Source organism: Anolis sagrei, chromosome 1 (genome assembly GCF_037176765.1).
Source record: "Anolis sagrei isolate rAnoSag1 chromosome 1, rAnoSag1.mat, whole genome shotgun sequence".
In the NCBI taxonomy this organism is placed as follows: domain Eukaryota; kingdom Metazoa; phylum Chordata; class Lepidosauria; order Squamata; family Dactyloidae; genus Anolis; species Anolis sagrei.
Genome location: NC_090021.1, coordinates 250,490,466 through 250,512,887, shown reverse-complemented (window position 1 = coordinate 250,512,887; position 22,422 = coordinate 250,490,466). Strand labels below are relative to the sequence as shown.

Here is a 22,422-nt window from a genome sequence, read left to right as displayed (position 1 = left end):
ATGTATTTTAGTTTCAAGATTATGTTAAGTCATCCGTGTTTTCTTTTCACTTTGGAAAGATGGGTAATAAAAGCTTGGTTTCCATTTGCTGGACAAGAAGATCAAGCAGATCAACAGTTTTTCAGACAGAGCCAATGGTCAAAAGCTGGAAGGTATCTAGAGGAGAGCAACTAAAACGATCAAAGGTCTGGAGACCATGCCCTATGAGTAACATCCTAAAGAACTGGGTGTTTAGCCTACAAAAGAGAAGGTTGAGAGGGGACATGATAGTCATTTATAAATATGTGAAAGCATGCTATAAGGAAGACGGAGCAGGCCTATTTTCTGCTGCCCTGGAAACGAAGACTTGGAACAATGGGTTCAAATTACAAGAAAGGAGATTCCACCTGAACATTAGGAAGAACTTTCTGACCATACAAGCTATTCAGCCGTGGAACTCTGTCTCAGAGTGTGGTGGAAGCTCTTTCCTTGGAAGTTTTTAAACAGAGGCTGGATGGCTATCTGTCAGAGGGATAGTTTGATTGTGCTTTTCCTGCATGGAAGAAGGGGGCTGGACTAAATGGCCCATGTGCTCTCTTCTAACTCTAGTATTCTATTATTCTAAAGCAGCAAAGCACATTCAACTACTGAGGGGTGAACAATATCTTCCACCAGAGTGTTTCCCTTATTTTTGCCAGAGTTTCTGCCACAATTAAATAGAAATCAGAATGAATATATCTGAACTAAATCTAAATTCAGCAGTAACATTCTTAAGGGCAGGCAAGCCATTTTAGATTCGTCGCTGAATCTACAAAACAGTGCCCACGAGGCAATAAGCCATCTGTAATTTCCTTTTATTCACTGAACTTCCTTACTTACTATATATAATCACAGGTACTGAAGGTTAGTTCTTTTGAACTTTAGAAGTGAGAGCACTGGAGAGAGCATCACAAGACTGGATTCCTGACTAGTGACAGAAATTCCTAATTTCCATACTACAGAACAGCTGGGAAATGTTGCAATGATATAACAATATGTATTTTCAGCAAATGTAAAAAATGATCCAACATACTACTCTCATTTTGATCTGATCTGTCCTTATAAAGAAAACACCAGGGTAAGTAACCTATTAGCTTGTATTGAAGCCTGGGTTTTCTTATGACTAAAAGGGGTGTTAGCTGCAAGGGAAGTGGAAGTAGGGCAACACCCTGAACAAAACTTGGCAGGACCAAAGCAAATGCCTACTCTTTCACTTTCTTGCATTCACAAACATGCATACACATATATGTTGGGCCCTTGGCATCTGCTGGGATTTGGTTCAAGGATTCCAGTGGATACAATATATGGATGTTCAAGTACCATTATCTACAATTGCTTAGTAAAAGTGTGTCCCTTATATAAAATGGCAAAATCAAGCTTTGCTTTTTGAATTGGAGGAGTGGGGAATATTTTCAAGCTATGGATGGTGGAATCAGTGGATACAGAATCCATGGATAGAGGGCCACCTGCACAGTTAAGAAATGCATACACATACATATTCCAACTCTTCCTCTCTCACTATTCCTCCCATCCTCCCTCAACCATTCCTTCCTCGTATGTGACTAGGCATGCAGATATACACATTTGACACAGAGACACATATATCTCCCCTCTGCAGTCATTCTTGTGGCCCTTCAACACTTACCTAAAACTCAGGAGGAAGCGACTTAAAATAACAGATTTCCATAATATATTTGGAGGTTTGTAACCTCATCACTAAAGTAAAGCAAACAAAAAGAAATAACTTCCAAGAACATTTGTAAACAAGTATAAGTATTGTTTAATGAACACCTAAGAAGTAAATGAGCAATGCTAGCAATTTCAGTCAACACCTCAATAAGTAAAGTGAAATATGGCTCCACTGGTGCAATTTACAGCCATATTTAACAAGTAAAGGTGGATTTGGGGCAAATTACACACTTTCAGCATGGTACGATACTTGAAGGATTTGTGTGCCTTTATGACAACAAGCATGTCATTGGTTTATTTATATTTTCTGGAAGACTGAGCAAATCCTTTCACCTCAATGAACAGAATCTGTTGAGACTGTTCATCATCAGTATCTCTGTAGCATAAAAAAAGGCAACTGTGATTATTCTTCCAAGAATCCCAAATGCTCACTCAGTGCAAGATCCTGAGTCAATCAAATGCAGATTATTATTATCATTTAGACAGAACCTCTCTAAATAAAAAGGTTTTAGCCTGCCACTGGAAGGACAGCAAGGAGGGGGCCATTCTGGCTTCCCTGGGCAGGGAGTTCCAGAGTTGTGGAGCAGCCACCAAGAAGGTCTACTCTCTCATTCCCACCAACCATGCTTGAGATGGATGTGGGGCCATAAGAAGGGCCTCCCCTGAAGATTTCAGGATTTGGGCAGATTTGTACAAGGGGATACAGTTGGCCAAATAACCATTTAGGGCTTTAAAGGTCAAAACCAGCACTTTGAATTGTGCTCGGTAACAGACTGGCAGCCAGTGAAGCTGATGCAACAGGGGGGTTGTCTGCTCCTTGTAGCCAGCCCCTGTGAGCAACCTGGCTGCAGCTCTTTGGAAAAGCTGAAGTTTCTGAGCACTCTTCAGAGGCAGCTCCATGTAGAGTGTGATACAGTAATCCAGATTGGAGATAGTTATATCTTAAGAGAACAACTGTTCTTTTGGTGACAACAACAAAAGACAGCTTTAAAAACCTATTCAGGCAGTAAACGGAAAGGCTTGTCATAATAAAATCATGTAGTTAATATAATAACTACAAGATTGGACAGTTTCAGGGGAAGATATTAGGATAAATGTATTAACTTTTAAAAAATGGCCAGGTGATATTTCCTTAAATAAGCACGGAGAGCATGTATGAACGCAAGAATTAAGCTGCTTATGGCAGATAACCATCCAGAATATATATAATGCCAAAAAATAACAGCTGCACTTGCTGCCTTTTGTTTGGGGATTCAATTTGAAGTGCTGGTACTGACCTTTAAAGCCTTAAATTGGGAGTGGGAATTGTACTGCCCACAAGTCTGAGAATGGGAGACTGCCAGCAGAAAACTGCCAGACCCAAACTGGGAATTGTATCTCCAGAAAACTTCCCTGGGTGTGATTTTCATACCAACCCCCCCCCCCACCTTTTGATTACACAAACATTGTTGCTAAACAATTTCTGATAATGAAAAGCAATCTTCTGGTAACTTCCAGTTTCAAGAAAGGGGGAGGAATACGGTCTAATGAGGTCCAAAAGTATAGTAAATGGGTTGAATGAGGTCCCCCATAGTTTCCCTAGATTGTTTGGTAGTTTGTTGCTTTAAATGCTGCCAAATATTGCTAATGAGACTGGATCTATACTGTCCTATAATTCAGTTTCAGAATGTGGATTATCTGTATAGAATTGGATTATATCCATCTACACTGCCCTATAATCCAGTTCAATGCAGTTAATCCACATTCTGAAACTGAATTATAGAACAGTGCAGATCCAGCCTGAGATTATACAGAATTTGGGGAGGCAATTATATCATTTTCTCCATGCTCACCAGACTGATTGATAGGATACAATTTTCTATTTCTGCAATGAGCTCTCCCACACTGGTCTTATATGTGTGTCTAATTTTCAGCTGTGTACTCTGCTAACAATTTTCCACAGATGTATAAATAAATTTCATCCAGTGCAATTGTAACGCTCTTGGGGAAATTATCTCTTGACTGTTCTTGTAGCAAGAATTCTGCATTCTCAGCACTACCGCTACAATACTTTGTTCATAGCTAATGTACAAAAGTCAGAAAATAAAAAGCTGTACCATAAACCCATGTGTATCAATATATATCATACAACCATCAAAAAGCAAACAAAAGACACTCTGAGGTACTGTTCAATACACTCATCCCTGCTGTGTGAACCACTTTTTAAAATGAGTGCTCAGCTACAGAGCACTCACTGGAGGTCATTATGTGCTCTCAGACCAAGAGTTCAATTCCACACAGTCCATATATATTGGCCCAAAGACATAAGCCAAACAGGTTAGCTGTCCATCCACATCACTGCTAAAAGTCAAAAAGAATTAATTCAGACTGCTCACTCTGCACTGCCCATTTTCTGCTTTTAGAAATGGAGCACATCAAGATACAGCACTCCTTGGCTCTTCAGGGATCCCATTCTGTGCACTGACATTAATGGTGTTATTTGACTTTGGCAGAATAAAAGAATTCCAAGAGACTTATTCATCAGCACGTCTGCTCAGGTCTTGCAAACTCATGACTGCTGTTGTTTTTACTTGAAAAGCATATTCATATCTTTTGGAAATTCCCCTGAAATTTAAAAAAAAATGTTTCTTGCAGGACACAGGGTAAGATAGTGTTGTTGGGAGAGATATACAGCTCCAATTTGTTCCTGAACCTGGCCTATGCAAACCTAATTGCATATTTTGAGATATTTCATTTTAAAACAAATTTTTAAAATCTATTACACATCGCATCCCTCTGAATCCGGTCTTTAATAAAAAAAGAATTAGAAATGTATCTGTATTTCAACAAAAAATGGAATCAGATTATAATGAGCATATTTCCTTAAACACTCACAGACGCTCATTGCTTTCTCTTTTTTTTATTCATTGTAGGTTAATATGCTGTAAGGCAAATACATTTTAAATGGGACAGACAATGACAGAGAGATCAAAGAGAGGCAAGTAATAAGAACCGCCATCCTTGCTTTGAAGTGCACAGCTCAGGGAAGACATAAAAGACTGCATTTCAGGGCAAATGAAGATGAAGCATTGCTTTTTTTGTACATCCTAGGAAGCCTCCTGAAAAATCCTGGCTGTCAGTGATGGCATAGCAGTCCCTCCCCCACAATAGTAATTTTTCAACAAACATTTAGTGTTAGCGAGAAAGAGACTGGAGCCCTAATCTCCATACCTGATTTGTACCCGCAAGGGAATGTTTTCCAGGAGAGTGACACTACTGGATTTCTAGACATTTGCTAATAATTTTTAAACTACAGGCTGAAATAAATATTTATTTATGGCCTGGCTTTCCTCTGGGGAACTCAGAGTGACATCCACAGGATTTCCTGTTAGTCTCCCATCCAAGCAATAACCAACACCACACTTTCTTAGTTATAGCAAGATTGTTCCATCCTGTGCCTTTTGACCATGTCCAGGGCCTTGTGCATTAGATGCAGAATCAACAACCATCTCCTTTTAAAAGAAACAGGATGTTACAACCTTTGCTTTCATCATCTGGTACTCTTCTTCTTTTTAACTGCATGCTGAGAACCAATTTGTCTGCCATGCATTTCAAGTTCATCCCCTCCCTGTGGGAGATAACCATTGAAATGGCTATAAAGTTACACATAAAATTGTGCTGTGATAGAGAAAAAAGACATTCTTGAAAATGATATCCACACAGATATGTGTTATTCAAATGCTCTTTGTGAAAAAAAATGTTTTAAAGATTATGACTGGTTCTCAAAACTCTTAAACATCAGGAAAAGTCAGGCATAAATATTTAAAATGTACTTTTAAAAATGAAGCTTGTCCAAAGTGTTTTCTACAGCACCGAGCCTAAACAGGAAAAAACAGCAATTGTAAAATAAAAAACACCCCACCCCGCAACCTATGTACTTTTAAGACAGCTTTAATTGAAAATGTTTTATTTAAGCTATACTTGTTTAGTCAGATGTGTCTCCTTTCCCTTTCTCTAATGAACTCTCACATCAAAGATTATTATTAAAATAAATTTGATGGGAAAATCACTTAAAATACCCCTCCATGCAAAAATACATAATAACTTAGCAGCATTGTCATAATAGCAGGGAGAAAAGTATTAAATCAAAGTCCAGTAACAATGGCGAAGCAAAGATTTCCTCACCCACTAGCTTTCTTAAAAAGCCTTTGAAAAAAAGGCTTTAAATCACAGCCATTAGTACATTCCATAGATAGAGAAAATTCAGTTGATTTTCTATGACTATCAAACTTAGAGGACTACATATAGCAAAGTCTGATTACTGGATCTGAGTGAACACAGAAAGTAACTCGTGGAAGTCCATAGGTCCTGCATTCTGGCAGTGTGATGTTGCAGATAAAAATCAATGACTTGGCATCAGTCTAAAATTAAAGTGAAAGTCCTGCAACATTGTTGTGAATGCTACTGAACCAACTGATATCTTCCAAAAAATCTTCCAGGAAAGTTCTGGATGGCAGAAATTGAACCAGATGGACCTTGTGATCTCTTCCAGCTCCATGTTTTTATTGTTCTATGATTCTATACTGCATCCACCAGCACATTTCAACATCTATCAGGGTAAAGAAAAGGTAAGGTTTCCCCTGACAATAAGCCTAGTCATGCCCGACTCTGGGGGTTGGTGCTCATCTCCATTTCTAAGCCAAAGAGCTGGCGTTGTCCATAGGCGCATCCAGGGTCATGTGGCCAGCATGACTGCATGGAGCACCGTTACCTTCCCGTCAGAGCGGTACCTATTAATCTACTGGCATTTGAATGTTTTTGAACTGCTAGGTTGGCAGAAGCTGGGCCAGAAAGCGGGAGCTCACCCCACTGCCTTTTGGTTGAACCACCACCCTTTTTGGTCAGGGAGTTCAGCAGCTCACCGGTTTCATCTGCCTTTTTAATATTACAATGAACAGTGCGTATAGTTCCATACATATAGAACAGCCTCTTTTTTGCAGAAGAAAATATCACATATCAAAACACTGTGATTTTAACAAATTAAGAAAAAAATATTTAAAAGTAGCTTTTCAGGGTGTCATGCAACTTTATTTGGAGACTCTTGGGATCTTTCAATATAATCTAATCCAAATTCAAACCACGTCTTGAACTGCCTTGGCTTCCTAGATACTCTTCAGAAAGGCACTTCTATTCTTGACATTACTGTTGTTGTTGTTGTTGTTATTGTTGTTACATATATTAATATCCCACTTTCCTATCTTAAATGAGGCCCAAAATAGCTATACAATTGGAAACTCTATCTATAATGAATTGCTGGTGAATTTAGTAGTGGAAGAATCTCAGTACAAACATTACATTCATTCTATTCTTTCCATGGACACGAAAAATCTTATATAAGAGGAAACCAAATATACAACTCTAATAAGGCTATAGCCAACAAAAAATATAAACATCCAACTTCATAAAGCTGAACAACTCTACTCAAAGATATGACCCATGAATCAGTGCCAGTATGTGAACTATCAACTACCAATTTGACAAGAAGTTTTCAGAAAACTACACAAGCATAGTAATACAGCACAGATATGGTTCTGGTACATGGCATGCTAAAGAAAAAACTGCAAGGCTGCCAAACTGCACTCCAGGTGGTTGCAAAGTTATCAGTATGATAATGTGGTTATCAAAACTGTACTTCTGAACTTTTAACAGTGTGAACCACCACTGGATTCTGGAAAGAGCAAGGATTTACTGGTTCTTTGCTACCTTTCTCCTCCTTCCCTAGAGCTACCATACAACCAGCTCCTCCTTATTCTCCCTACTTCCTAGCAAAACAAGATGAAAAGGGGAATTGAGCCTAGATTGACAAGCATTGCTCCCCACACATTTGACGCACACACTTCTCCAGAAAGAGAAGTTGCAGAGGCTTTGGTATCTTATAGCAACCAAGGAGCCAATGACAGACAACAGCAGCTGGCGCTGCCATGGCGATCCCTGCTCTTCTCCATGGCAGCAAGAGCGGTAGCAAGAAGATCTGGAAGAACAGTGACACGGACTGCCAAGCTTCTGCATGGCCCATGCTGCAAACGGGGTGATAGGGACACAGAGCAGAGCAAGGAGGAGAGGAGCAAAAAGTCTCTGAGGTCCCTGATTGCAAGAAACTACTGTGCTCTTCCTACCTCCAAGTCACCCCAAAGCAATTCATTCATCAAGATGTGGCTTACAAAATAAGACTTCAAAAATAAGCTGAGCATACAAAACGCCAGTGGCTTGTCCAATTTCTTTCTCTCTTCACAGGCTCACAGACTCCAACTCCCTTCATCCAGTAAATGCTAGACAAAAAAAATCACACAGCAAGGTGTTTTGTTTGATCTCCGTTATCTCCAGTGAAGACCAGGTGTCAAATCATGTCCTACATCTTGTGCTTGGTTCCACTCTGCAAGGACTATATTTAATGCAAGGCGAACTCACCCAGAGATTGCTTCTCTAGAGGGAATTGCATGAAGCCTCAGCAGTGTGCATTAGTTCCTTGCAATGAATGCACATGTGCCGAACCATCTGTGTAGTCATCTCCACTGAGAAATGGCACAGTGGTATCATGCAATTCCTTACATGGAAGTCACCTAAATGTAGAAATTAGTTTCAGGCAAAGTCTCCCTAAGAAGGTACTAGGCTGCTGGGCAAAATTTGGAACGTGATTTACGCTGGAGAAGATGTAAATCATCAAGCACAGCATAGAATCATACGAGTTGGAAAAAACCTCATGGGCCATTCAGTCCAACCCCTGCCAAAAAGCAGGAAAATCGCATTCAAAACACCCCTGACAGTTGGCAATCCAGCCTCTGCTTAAAAGCCTCCAAAGAAAGAGCCTCCACCACACTCCAGGGCAGAGAGTTCCACTGCTGAACAGCTGTGTTGGAAATGTACTCGTGGAAAAACTCCAGAATTTACAATTCAACAGAGACTAAAAAATGGTGTGATTTCGTTTTAGCACCAAGGTTGTTCCTTAAAGGGATCACTTTCTATGACAGAAAAGAATCCATGTGTATCAAGGAAAAAACACTTGCAAACAGGAGGATTTATTCCAAATGAATAGAAAGCAGCTATCAGAGATGTTGCCATCAAACACAAGATCATCCGGAGATCATAAAACACCCATAATAAAACTGTAGGCACCTATATGCACACACAAAATATTCTAAAATTGGCAGTGTCAAAGGATAATGGAAGGGACCAAAATATGACTCTATTCTAACATGTATTCACTCCTGTTCGTGACTAAAGAGAATGTGGGCCAATAAAGGGATGGCATGAGAGGGTGGCCACCGTAAGACCAGGCTTATTATCGTAAAAATGAGGCACTTCAAAACATTCACTGAAACAGCCATACACAGGCGGTATGACCATTAACTCTATATCACGGAGTTTCTCCTGACACTCTTCAAAAGCCAAGATTCAGATGTGCAACAGTCTTTTAACTACTTTTAGAGAGGCTGGATGTGATCTGTGTTATTATTGCTGTTATAAAGAGGAAAGGTTTGCACATGCAACCTTTTCCAAACTGTTTGGCTTAAAATGTCTTAACAACATCAATCTCTTCAAGGAATCTTTTCTTTTCCCCCCATCAGCTCCCAAAGCTGGATGATTATAGTTATTGTAGGCTGTATAAATCATTGTTTTTGTTGCTATTATACATTTTAAAGAACAATACTGTAAATAAGGAAAGGTTTGTGCATGCAATCTCTTCCAAATTATACAACTTAAATGGTCTTAATAACATCTGTCTCTTGGGGGAATCTTTTTCCCTTCCTCACCTCCAAAATTGTATGTTCATTATATGATTATTGTTGCTATTGCTAGGACACCTTTCAAATAACAATACTGCAAAGAGGAAAGGTCTGGGTTGCTGTGAATTTTCTGGGCCATATGGTCATGTTCCAGAAGCATTCTCTCCTGATGTTTCACCCACATCTATGGCAGGCATCCTCAGAGGTTGAGGGATGCATGCAACCCCTTCCAAACTGTATGAATTAAAGGGTCTTAACAACATCTGCCTCTTTGAGGAATCCTTTCTTTATTTCTCCCTTCCTTGCCTTCCAAAGCCGTAGGATTATTGTTGTTATTGCTATGCCACCTTTTAAAGAACAACATTGTAAAAGACAAAAGGTTCGTACAAGGAAGTAGGACAAGCTTTTCACAAATGAATTCAATTGCTAATGACATCAAGGTTGATTTGCACTGAACTTAGCAAAATATACTATTTAATTTATGAGTTTCCAAAATAATTGCAATTGGTTTTAAATGTTTTTAATGCTTAATATTTGTTTATATCTTGTTTCTGAATGTTTTTATGTGTTGTATGATTTTTGGATTTGGATTTTACATTGAACATGCTTTGATTTGTATTGTGTTGTGACCTGCTTTGGGTCCTGTTGGGAGAAAGTAAAGGTAAAGGTTTCCCCTTGACATTCAGTCTTGTCGAGTCCAACTCCGGGGGTTAGTGCTCACCTCGATTTCTAAGCCAAAGAGCCAGCGTTGTCTGTAGATGCCTCCAAGGCAATGTAGCCAGCATGACTGCATGGAGCGCCATTACCTTCCCGCCGGGACGGTAACTATTGATCTACTCACATTTGCATGTTTCCAAACTGCTAGATTGGCAGAAGCTGGGTCTGACAGCAGAAGCTCACCCCGCCTCCCAGATTCGAACCACCGACCTTTCGGTCAGCACGTTCAGCAGCTCAGTGATTTAACCCACTGCACCACTGGGAGTTTTAATTTTAAATTTTAATACTTAATTTTAATGCTTAATATTTGTTGATCTCTTGTTTCTGGACATTGTTATGCTTTGTGTGATTTTTGTCTTGTGTTTTATGCTGAATGTGCTTTGATTTCTATTGTTTTATGAGCCTCTTTGGGTCCTGTTGTGAGAAAAGTGGGATATAAAGAAGGAATTGTTGTTGTTGTTGTTGTTGTTGTTGTTGTTATTATTAAAGGGACTTAACCACATCCGTTTCTTGCAGGAGTCTTTTCTTTCTCCCCTCCTCAACCCCAAAGCTGCATGACTATTGTTATTGTTGGATGTAGGATTATTGCTATGATTGGCTGAATGATTATTGTTGGCTATATTGTCAGCTGTGATTATGGCTATTGTTGGCATCTTGTTTCAAAGAACACTGTAAAAAGGAAAGGTCAGCGCATGCATGCAACCCCTTCTAAATTGTACTAATTAAAGAGTCTTTGACCTGTTGGTCTCTTTCTTGGATGAATCTTTCCTCTCCTCACCTCCCAAAACTGCATGAGGATTGTTATCCAGGTATGGACAAACTTGGGCCTTCCAGGTGTTTTGGACTCCAACTCCCACCATTCCTCACAGCCTCAGGCCCCTTCCTTTTCCCCCTTAGCCGCTTAAGAATGTTAGAATGTTGAAGCTGGCCAATCAGAAACCATATGCAAATGTAGGTCGAGACAGCTCGTGCATGGGCGAACTTGCACCCTCAAGGAATGTGTCCAGAGGAGGGTGACTAAAATGATCAAGGGTCTGGAGAACAAGCCCTATGAGGAGTGGCTTAAAGAGCTGGGCATGTTTAGCCTGAAGAAGAGAAGGCTGAGAGGAGAATTGATGGCCAAGTATAAATAAATGTGGGGAAGTCATAGGGAGGAAGGAGAAAGCTTGTTTTCTGCTGCTGTGGAGACTAGGATGTGGAACAATGGCTTCAAACTACAAGAAAGGAGATTCCATCTGAATATTAGGAAGAACTTCCTGACTGTGAGAGCCATTCAGCAGTGGAACTCTCTGCCCTGGAGTGTGGTGGAGGCTCTTTCTTTGGAGGCTTTTAAACGGGCTGGATGGCTATCTGTCAGGGGTGCTTTGAATGAAATTTTCCTGCTTCTTGGCAGGGGGTTGGACTGGATGGCTCATGAGGTCTCTTACAACTCTATGATGCTATATAAACCCCACTTGCTTAGTTTCTAACAGACTTCACATTCTCTGAGGATGCCTGCCACCCATGCAAGCGAAACGTCAGGAGAGAATGCTTCTGGCACACAGCAACCCAGCGGGAGCTTGTCTTGCGCCTTGCCCCTTCTTCCAATTCGTAGGACTAGTTAAAAGAGTCCTGGTCCCCCCCCCCCTTTCCCCCTCACCTCCCAAAGCTGGGCTAGTTGGAAGCAGATGGTTGCGTAAATAAGGAAAGAGAGGGGGGAAGGAAGGCAAACTTCTCGCAAGAGGGGGCGAGGCCTATGTGAGGGAGGGATGGTGAGGGGTCCTACCTGTAGGGGATCCAGTCCGCCTGGTGCCTCGAAGTCATCGCTAGCAGCTGCGGCAGAGGGGCTTCCCCCGGCCGCAGCGGGAAGGAAGGAGACGGGCCGAGGAAGGCACCGGCCAGCGCAGCATCCTCTATCCGGCCCGAGGAGAAGCCGAGGAGGAGGAGGAGGCAGGGACATGGGCAGGGAGGGCTGCTATCCCAGCGCCGCCGCCGACCACAAGCGCCACACCATGGAGCCTTCCCCCGGGAGGGTCACCCAGTCGCCGCATGGAGGGGGGCTCGGCTTCAAAATGGGCGAGAGAGAGAGAGAGAGCGCGGGAGAGAGAGGGGCGCCCGCCTTTGCTGCTCCTGCCGCCCCTCGGCTCGCGCCTTCGCTGTTATCCTCTTTCGCTGCGCGCGCCTCAGCCAATCAGGGGCGGCGCGCGCCTTTGTATATATACATACACAGGCACACACATCCACAGATCGAGGTCTTGATACACAAAACAGGGATCCAACGCGGCGTTGGCAGCAGAAGCGGCAATAGCGCCCTTGCTCTAGTAGTGGCCAACGGCTGTCACTGCAGCAGCCCTCTCGCCACGCAGGGCGCATCTACATACACCAGTGGTTCCCAACCTTATTTTGACCAGGCATCACTTGACTAGGAACTACTTTGACCAGGGGACCACGTACCCAGGCCTGTAGCGAGGGGGGGGGGGGGGTTTAGGGGTTCAAACCCCACCCGAAATGTTTCAGATTTTTTTAAAAAAAACCTGGTTTAATCATGAATTTTAACTGGTTAACCAAATCCCCATGCTGCTAAGTCTATGAGATGCAAAAAAATTAAGAGTCCCTCCAGAACTGCAAGCACTATCTCAAGCAAATATTTATTTATTTATTTATTTATTATTTGAACTTATATGCCGCCACTCCCCTGGGGCTCGAAGCAGCTTACAAGAACAGGCTAAAATCAAACACAATTTAAAAACAATTTTAAACAATTTAAAAACAGCAATATCAGAGATCAAAGGCCTGTCGAAACACACTGGGAATTTCCAATAGATCTTGGTCCTCAGAACGGAGGGATCTCTGGGGTTGGGAGGAGGTGAGGCGGTCCCTCAGGTACATTGGCCCCAGACCATGCAAGGCCTTAAATATTGACAATTTATTCACACTGTCATTACTTGCAGCAATAGCCGATGCAGTGAAGCAACCAAGTTGGGAGAGGGGTGTTGAATGCTCTCATTAAGGAGGCCAGACTTGGTGGAGGTGGTTGACAGGGGCGGAGCTGCAGGCTATTGAAGGCTGCTCTGCCCCTGCTGTGCTCTTTGCTCCAGCGTGAGCTAGGAGGCAGGTTTCAAACCGCCCGCCCCCCGCAAAATTTTCAACTCCCCCCCCCCAAAAAATTTCAACCCCTCCCGAAATCTTTTTCTGGCTACGGCCCTGCACGTACCAAAAGGGTTACGAAACAGTTTTTGGTCAACTTTAGATTCGATTTGGTTATTTGGGGGTGCTAATTCAGAAAAATGCATTGGATAGACCACATCAGCTCTAGATTCTGATACAGAACATAAGTAGTCACCATCTGCTTGCCCATAGAAGACCATAATAATTATAATCATAATAATGTTGCTGTTGTTGGTGATAGTATGATAGCTGGGTCTGGAAGCTCCAAGTGTTACGGAGACAAAGAGTGAAGATTGGAAAAATACAATGCAGGGAAGAAGAGAAAGCTGGCAAAAGAAGGCTCTCCATGGACAGTTCCTGGGAAAATTTCGAACAAAATTGACAAGGAAAAAACATGGATGGAGCTCAAAAATGGAACTTTGAAAAAGAAGACGGAGGGCCTGATTCTGGCAGCCCAAGAACAAGCCTTTAGAACAAATGCCATCAAAGCCAGAATTGAAAAGTCGACGACAGATTCCATATGTAGGCTCCGCCAGGAAGGAGACAAAATTATGGATCACATCCTCAGCTGCTGCAAGAAGATTGCACAGACAGACTGCAAGCAGAGGCACAACACAGTTGCTCAGATGATCCATTGGAACTTGTACCACAAATACCATCTACCTATGACAAAGAAGTGGTGGGATCACAAGCCTGAAAAGGTTATGGAAAATGAACACATCAAACTACTCTGGGACTTCTGAATTCAGACTAACAGAATTTTGGAACACAATACTCTCGACCTCACAATTGTAGAAAAAAAACCCAAGTATGGGTCATCAATGTTGCAATCCCAGTTTTGACTAAAAGCAACTGGAAAAGCTTACACAATACGAGGATTTAAAGATAGAATTGCAGAGTCCGTCACAAGCCAGTAAATGTGGTCCCAGTGGTGATCAGCACACTGGGTTCAGTGCCTAAAGACCTTAGCCTGCACTTAAAAACAATTGGCGCTAACAAAATTACCATCTGTCAGCCTCAAAAGGTCTCAGATCTGCACACATTATTCACTGATACATCACACTAGGACACTTGGGAAGTGTCCAACGTGTGATCAAATACAAAAGCCAGCATAGTGATCTTGTTTGCTGTGCACTAATCTTGTTGTGTATCTAACAACAACAACAATACGTTATTTGGACCCCACTACAATCTCCCCGAAAGGACTTGGGGTGGCTAACAAAGCACTCAAGGTGCCACACATAAAATAGAATGACATATCATCAAAACAATATACAGTTTGACTGAATACGAACAATGGACAACATCAATCGATAAATAAAAAAAAATTAAATTCTAAAATGCAGTCATACCTGTGGGTCATTGGGTTTCTTCAAATATGAACTAAAGTGCTGAATAACAATGGTCAACATCATCACATGACCATAGTACATTACTCCAGGTCAAAGGTCTGTGTAAATAGCCATGTTTTAGGCTCGAATGGAAGGTTTGGAGATTTGTAGCTTTAATAAGCCTCAGCACTATAAGAGGGTTTTGCGACACTAGTTACTCTTGTTACAACAGTGTAGTAACAGTGAGGCTGCGGACCATATTTTAGTTCTTGCTGACCACTGGTGGTTCACAGACCACAGGTTGGGAAGCACTGATATACACAGTAGCTTTGAGGCAGTTTGAAACCAACTGTTACAGCTCAATGCTATTGGCGACAATGCCTAACAGCTGATAGGTTGTTTAGGATTGTGGAAGCTGAAGTCCAAAACACCTGGAAGGCCAAAGTTTGCCAATGCCTGCTATAGGACCACAGAGAATGCTAGCTTTATGAAAAGGTTTTAGCCTGCTCTGCCAAAGAGTGCAGGGGCCTCACTAAACTACATCTCCTAGCACCCCACAGCATAGAGCTATGGTGTCAAATGGCATTAATTCTATAGTATAGGCCAGGCATGGGCAAGCTTCAGCCACTCCTCGGGCACTACAATTCCCACAACTCCTAACAGCCTCAGGCCCCTTCCTTTTCTTTGGCACAGAATCCATGGCTACAAATTTCATTCAGTCACATATCACAACATAAAATATCTATGTGATGGAGCAAATCTGAGGTCATTTTTGGATCTGGAATGCCAAATTCCTTATAAAATTATCATACATTCTTAGGACGTTATCCCACGGAGGAGGGGAGTGTCACATATCTGTGGCCTTATGTCCTGTTACATTAGAAAACAAATAGTATCGTTTCTCAGATTCCATCGCATGTTGTTCTTGTCAGAATGTCAGAATGTGTAAACAGTGCTAACAGAAACAATATATCAGGATTACCCACAGGTTCACTGTAATTGGGGTGTTGTAGCTAAGTGCTGAGACTGTTGCCTATAAGTTTGCAGAAACCCTGTTTTGATGTTGATGAAGGTTGGATGAGGAGGAGTGAGTTTGGGGTTGAAGTGAATTTGAAGTGTGGTGGATGGTGGATTGGAGAAGACAAAGAGAGCTGTATGTTTAAAGTGTTGTAGATACTTTTGTACGGGCTGCAACTGAAGATAAAACCCTTCCTAAATAACTTTGAATGAACAATTTGTGTGTGGTGTCATGTGTTCCAACAGAGATCTTCCTAAATTACACAGAGGAGCTTGGATTTATCACTTGAGTGAGTGATAAATCCCATCCGCTTATTTAAAAAAAAACCTTGGGGGGAAAAACTTTGGGCAGACGAGACCAGTCATGGTTACACTTTGGCCCTCCAGGTGTTTTGAACTTCAACTTCCATAATTCCTAACAGCCAATAGGCTGTTAGGAATTGTGGGAGTTGAAGTCCAAAACACCTGGAGGGCTAAAGTTTTGCCCATGGCTGGACTAGGCTTTCCCTTCCAACCCTGCAACTCCCGAGGAGAGAGGAGGCATTGATCTGGAAAGAGAGACACCACTTTGAGGATGAAGATAGACACTTCAAAAACACTTCACTGACAGGACATGACAGACACAAGGAGGAAGCCCTCCTGAGTCATCTGATAGGCTCCACTATACATTGTTAAACCTTTCTGTTTTACAGGTGTTTAGAAATGTCAGGATGGGGGGGGGGGCTGTGTGGGATAACGTCCATAGAGTTGGAAAAGTGTCCAACACTTTTCTGCCATGCAGAGATACATCGAGTCCAACACTTTTCTGCCATTCAGAGATACATCGAGTCCAACACTTTTCTGCCATGCAGAGATACATCGAGTCCAACACTTTTCTGCCATGCAGACACAGATTTTTCTAAAAATTGTAATAACCCTCAGTTTCGCAGGCCTGTGTGGTGGCACAAGGTCTGGATTAGAGGCGAGCACTGTAAGAAAATGGGGCAAAAGTTATCATTGGGTAGTCTGTCAGCCTGTATCAACTGACAATAGTTATGTTTTCTTAATGAAGTCTTGTAGCATGGTAAAGATCAACCCTTTTTAGTGGGTATAAAGTTTGATAGACTGCAGCCTAGTTCATCAGATGCATCAAGGGTTAGTCTGAATTAGGCCCCCATCTACACTGCCTATTATCCAGTTTCTGAATCCATATTACCTGCTTTGAATTGCATTATGTGGCAGTGTAGACACATATAATCTACTCCAAAGCAGATAACTGGATTCAGAAATGAGATCATATGACAGTGTAGATCCAACCTTGGTGGATATTTATAAACATTTGGAAAGAAATTGAAAAATGAAATGAAAAGGGGATGATGGAAATACAAAACATAAGCTTGTGTCAAATAGCATTTATTATTTTAAGGTGTCCCAAGACAATTCTCCTTGCTATAGTGGACTAACAAAAAGGATGTAGAAAATCAATTTAGCATGAACTTTTGTAGACGTTAGCCCACTTCACCACTCAGGCACCCCAGGATTTTTAAGTGTTTGGTTTTGCTGCTCCAGATTAACAAGGTTCCTGCTCTGGAGACCAAATTCCTCAAGTTTTGCTTTTGTGTCTCCCAAAAGATCACTTCATTTTCCCTGTGGTACCAATTAAATTTCTAAAATAAAGGATAGAGAGGTCAGGATATCAGTTGAACCAGACGTCAGATCTGGGGCATGGACATGTTTTGTTTACTTTGGGACCTTTTAAGTAATCACAGGAAGAAGCAGACTCATGAAGATGTTCTACTGGTATATTTTTTTCTTCTCCATCCCAATATATTTGCCATTCAGATATTGCTTCAGGTTTCAGGATATAAAAACTGAGCTTCAGAATGCACCACTGCAGAAATTCTCAAAATCTTTCATTTTACAAATTTGCGTCATCAGACTCTAATGTGACTTAAAACCTGCATCAGAAGCAAAATCCAGTTGTTAATCCCAAACAGAGGAAGCTGAAATAAAGCTTTTTGTTAAAGTCATTAGGGCCTAATTCTTTTTCTTTTTAACGTACACAGTTTTAACTGTTTCAGATCTTTTCTTGCAAGTGTTCAATATGTTTTTATCCCATTTATTTATTTTGTTTGTTTGTTTTTATCTAGAACTATAGCATTTGAGTAGTGTTAATATAGTATGCCAGCATGGGATCTCACAATAGAGGGTGGGATAGATATATTACAATATAGTAACAAGGAATACATGGAAAGTAGAAATGTGGTTATATAGTATTGTTTACCAGCGTTTTTCAAACTGTGCTCCTCCAGCTGTTTTGGACTTCAGCGCCCACAATTCCTAACAGCTGGTAAACTGGCTGGGATTTCTGGAAGCTGAAGTCCAAAACACCTGGAGGAGCACAATTTGAGAAACACTGGTTTAAACTACCAGCTGTATAAAATCGAGATTATCTGCTTTGAACTGGATTATATGGCAGTGTAGACTCAGATACTCCAGTTCAAAGCAGGTAATGTGGATTATCTGACTTGATATTCTGGATTATATGGCAGCATAGAAAGGCCCAAAGAGAGCAGACTAATAGTTAGTGTAAGTTTCATAGAATTGTGTGTGTGTTTATAGGTGTGTTTTGTTGGTGTGTTTGTGTTTTGATGTAGTTTTGTAGTTTGTTGTAGTAGTTAGAATATAGCTGTGTCATATTAGCATTAAATATTATAACATCATGCCTTTGTATTATTGCTGGTTTTCTACTATTTTTTTCATTTTGAATAAAAATACTTATATAAAAGTATTCAATGTAATCATATCTGCTACCTGGTTACTATACCAGTATTATAGCAGTGTTGACACACAAAAATCAGTGCTTTTACAAAAAGCAGTCTTATTACCGATTGAATATCCCTTATCCAGAAATCTGAAATACTCCAAAAGCCTAAACATTTTGCCTCCAGTTGCTCACTTCTTATTCATTCAGTGGGGGGGGGGGTGTCTTAAGGAGCCCTGATAGAGGAAAGAGAACAGTGGAAGGTGGGAGGATTCAATTTACACAAGGGTGCATCTCCACTGTAGAATTAATGCAGTTTGATACCAACTGCCATAGCTCAGTGCTATTTTTTTCTCATGTCAGGAGCGACTTGAGAAACTGCAAGTCACTTCTGGTGTGAGAGAATTGGCTGTCTGCAAGGATGTTGCCCAGGAGACAGCTGGATGTTTTGTTGTTTTACCACCCTTGTAGGAGGCTCAGTGCTATGGAATCATGAGAACTGTAGTTTTAGAAGATGTTTAGCCTGCTCTGCTAAAATGTTTCACCAAACTACAAATCCCATGATTCTATATCATTGAGCCATGGTGTCAAACTGTGTTAATTCTACAGTAGAGATGCACACAAGGCCCCTACAAAAATAGATATCCAGGGCCTTTCCACACATCCATATAACCCAGAATATCAAGCCAGAAAATTCCAGAATATCTGCTTTGAACTAGGTTATCTGAGTCCACACCGCCATATATTCCAGTTCAAAAGAAAAAAATGTGGAATTTTATTCAGCTATATGGAAGGAGCCCCAAACTTTTTCTGCACTCATTGCTCTCCTGGCTACTTTGCTAAAGGAGCAGAAAGTGTGTTGACAACCAAGGAAAAACTCAGCTGGCACTGGACATGAAAATGGCCCTCTTCTGTTTCATCCCTCATGCAACACATACATGGAAATACATATATTTCAAAATCTTAATTCCTTTTTTTATCGCAAGCCTTTTGGATAAGGGGAACTCAACCTGTGCAGTTCTCACACCAGAAGCGACTTGCAGTTTCTCAAGTTGCTCCTGACACGACAAAAAAAACCCCTGTGCAGTGTTTAGAAGAAAATATTCTAATGAGATCTTGGTAGCACTAATATCCTAGGAAGACTCTGAGGAATTAAAATGAAATCAGCTCAAATTGTGGCTAACAGTGTGATGGTCACGGTGTGGCAATCAAAGTGCTTTCTTTGTGAAATAAATCATTTGGACCTTAAAGTATAGAAGGATCTCTGCTTACATCCACATTGTCAAATTAATTCAGATTAAGGGGAGTGCAACAGCATCCAGAATAGGGTTGAACTCCTTTCTCCACCAGAAACACAATAGATCAATACGTACTTAAACCACATCTAGCTCATGACTATTTCTAGACACTGGATCAAATTTTCAACTATCCAGAGATGTCAATCTTTATAAATTCCATTCTTGTAGCCAAGAATTGATAATTTTACAATATTTTTCCATGCTCAAAACTGAATAAGGAGGTGCTAAGAATCATACCTACTTAAAAGTCATTAACAATGCATACTCATGGTGACTCTTCTTTGACTTAGATTTGATTAGAGGTTGACTAGCTATTGGGATACTTTAGCTCAGGCTTTCATACACTGGCAAAGAGTTGATCTAGACATCGCCTTAGTATTCTCAGCCAGCAAGCTATTCACGTTTTGGTGGACTGGAAGAGATGTAACATAATTTCAAGCCACGTTTTGACTGATTTGTGACCAGTTTTCTTTTATTTGGCAGTGGGAGGTAAACCAACTCATTGATGGCCATTTTTGGAATGTTATGTAACAGTAGGGGGGGAAGTACTTAGGGAGCAGATAGCCTTGGAGTGCACTTTTCACATCCATAACCTATATTACCCTTGGTATACTTTCTAACCTTCCAGTTTTCATAAATGGTCTTCATTTCCTCCACACTCACACACTGCATCATGATGTTTTTGCACATATTGGTATTACTATAGACCAGACATGGGCTAGATGTGGCCCTCTGGGTGCTTGTGTCAGGCCTTCCTCATTTTCCCTGTCCTCTGGGCATAAGGATGTGTCAGCTTATTGTGTCCTTATGCCGAAAGGACAGGGGAAGAAGGTTTAGGACAGCTGGGAGCCCTCCGGAGCACTCTCAGCTGCTGTGTGCCTTCCTCAGGTCCTCCTCCTGGCATAAGGATGGGGCAAGCGGCCCCATCCTTATGCCGAAAGGATGGCCCCAGGAAGGCAGGTGGTGGCTGAATGAGCTCCAGATCATTCTCAACCACTGCCTGCTGGGGGAAGGACAGGCTGCTGCAAAGAGCTCTCCGAAGAGTTCTCAGCAGCAGTCTGTCTCCTCCTCCTCTCAGCCTGGGAATATGACAGGCGGCCACATCCTCAGGCTGAGAAAAAGACCTCCCCTTCACTCCCCATGCCCTATGTCAATTTCCCTCAGCTTTGCCCCTGCCCCCCCAAACCCAGCTCAACCTGCAATGTGGCTCCCACCCCAAAAAGTTTGCTCATGCATGCTGTAGACAGAAGCATGTTCCTGAGATGGAACATATGAAAAGCCTATTAAAACTAGGACTAGAATAGTGTGGGATGGTTATGAAACACAGGCCCCATCTATACAACCATATAAAACCAATATTATCAGCTTTGAACTGGATTATATGGCAGTGTAGACACGTGTAATCCAGTTCAAAGCAGATAATGTGGATTATTTTGCTTTGATAATCTGAGTTATGTGTCAGTGTAGAAGGTGACACAGAAGCAGCCATGCTTGATATTGTTTTAGCACTTTAAGGTCTTCTGAAGTGGAGGCTATAAAGCCTGCCTTCTTTCTAAACTCTACAGCCACAGCACCCCCAGGATGCTAGACCACAGGAGATAAAATACAGACTCCTGTGTTTCACTGACAGTTTTAGCCTTGCCTTTTTCTAAGAATTACTTGAAGGATTATGATTTTATCTGACAAATTTGAAGTGTCTAAAGTACAACTTTAGTCCTTGATTAATTCATTTTCCAACTTTAAAAAAAAGATTCTCTTTGAACCTATGCACTATTTAAACAGGCAGAAGTGTTTGCATTATTTCAATGGAAGGAGATGGGGTTTTATGAACAAAAATAAAAGTAGTCTATTGAATGAGAGCTTTTTTTTCAATTTTATTCAAGGGCTGGTAGCATACTGTATGGAAAAGGGCAAGGATCAGAAGTGTTTATAGAACAAAAGACTATAAGTGGTGTAAGAGAGAGGGAGAGAGAAAAAAAATGCTGGCAGCTCTTTTCTATTATGGACATTTTTGGATTTATGTTGCTTCTGTTCCTCCCATTCTACTTTGTTATATTGTCTTCCCACTCTTGCTCTCTAATTCAATATGTGTGCACATGTCCTTTCAAGCTGCCTGTCAACTTGTGGTGACCCCATTAATTTCATAGGGTTTTCTTAGACAAGGAATACTCAGAGGTGGTTTTATCAGTTCCTTCCTCTGACATATAGCTTCCTTCACCTTCTCCTAAATTGGATTCGGAAATGCCCTAGAAGACAGCAAATAAAAAGAAACTCATCCAAACAAGACAGAAGGTTTTACCTGTTCGTTAGTTAGTCAACCAGTTTGGCATAGATGCTCAAGCTGTTTTGAATGGAATAATGCTCTCTATGTATATATTTACAGCTTGTGCATTCTCGGGCAGGTAACTGGAGAAGGGGGGAGGGTTGAGGAAAATTGCATTTTTCATTCACTTCACATATTTTTAGCATTGTAGAAGATGAGACATTAAAAACTGCTCACATCTAAAACTTTTATGTCTATGGTGTTTGCAGGCCCTTGGTTATTTTTCTTGCCCATTTCTTGCCTATTTCTAAATGCTGACCTGAAGCTATTGTGTAAATTATTGTGATGCTGAAAATTTGAAGACTGAAATTTGATTGAAAATTTATTTACATGGGCAGAATTCGTAGTTTCCCCTCCAATCGCTATTATTATATTT

The 22,422-nt window shown here is 41.2% G+C and overlaps 1 protein-coding gene across 5 annotated transcripts in view; it reads right to left on the bottom strand.

Moving 5' to 3' along the window:
- The window catches only part of TUB (TUB bipartite transcription factor), a 209,834-nt gene that overhangs the window by 66,684 nt on the left and 120,728 nt on the right, over nucleotides 1–22,422 (bottom strand). The window contains exon 1 of one of the 5 annotated variants that reach the window (XM_060767379.2): nucleotides 11,953–12,431. The exons of the other annotated variants lie outside the window; for them this stretch is intronic. Within the exon in view, the coding sequence (XP_060623362.2) occupies nucleotides 11,953–11,990 (38 nt within the window). The 5' untranslated portion in view covers nucleotides 11,991–12,431. Of the gene's footprint in view, nucleotides 1–11,952; nucleotides 12,432–22,422 lie in introns of those variants that run through there. 5 annotated transcript variants of the gene reach the window in all.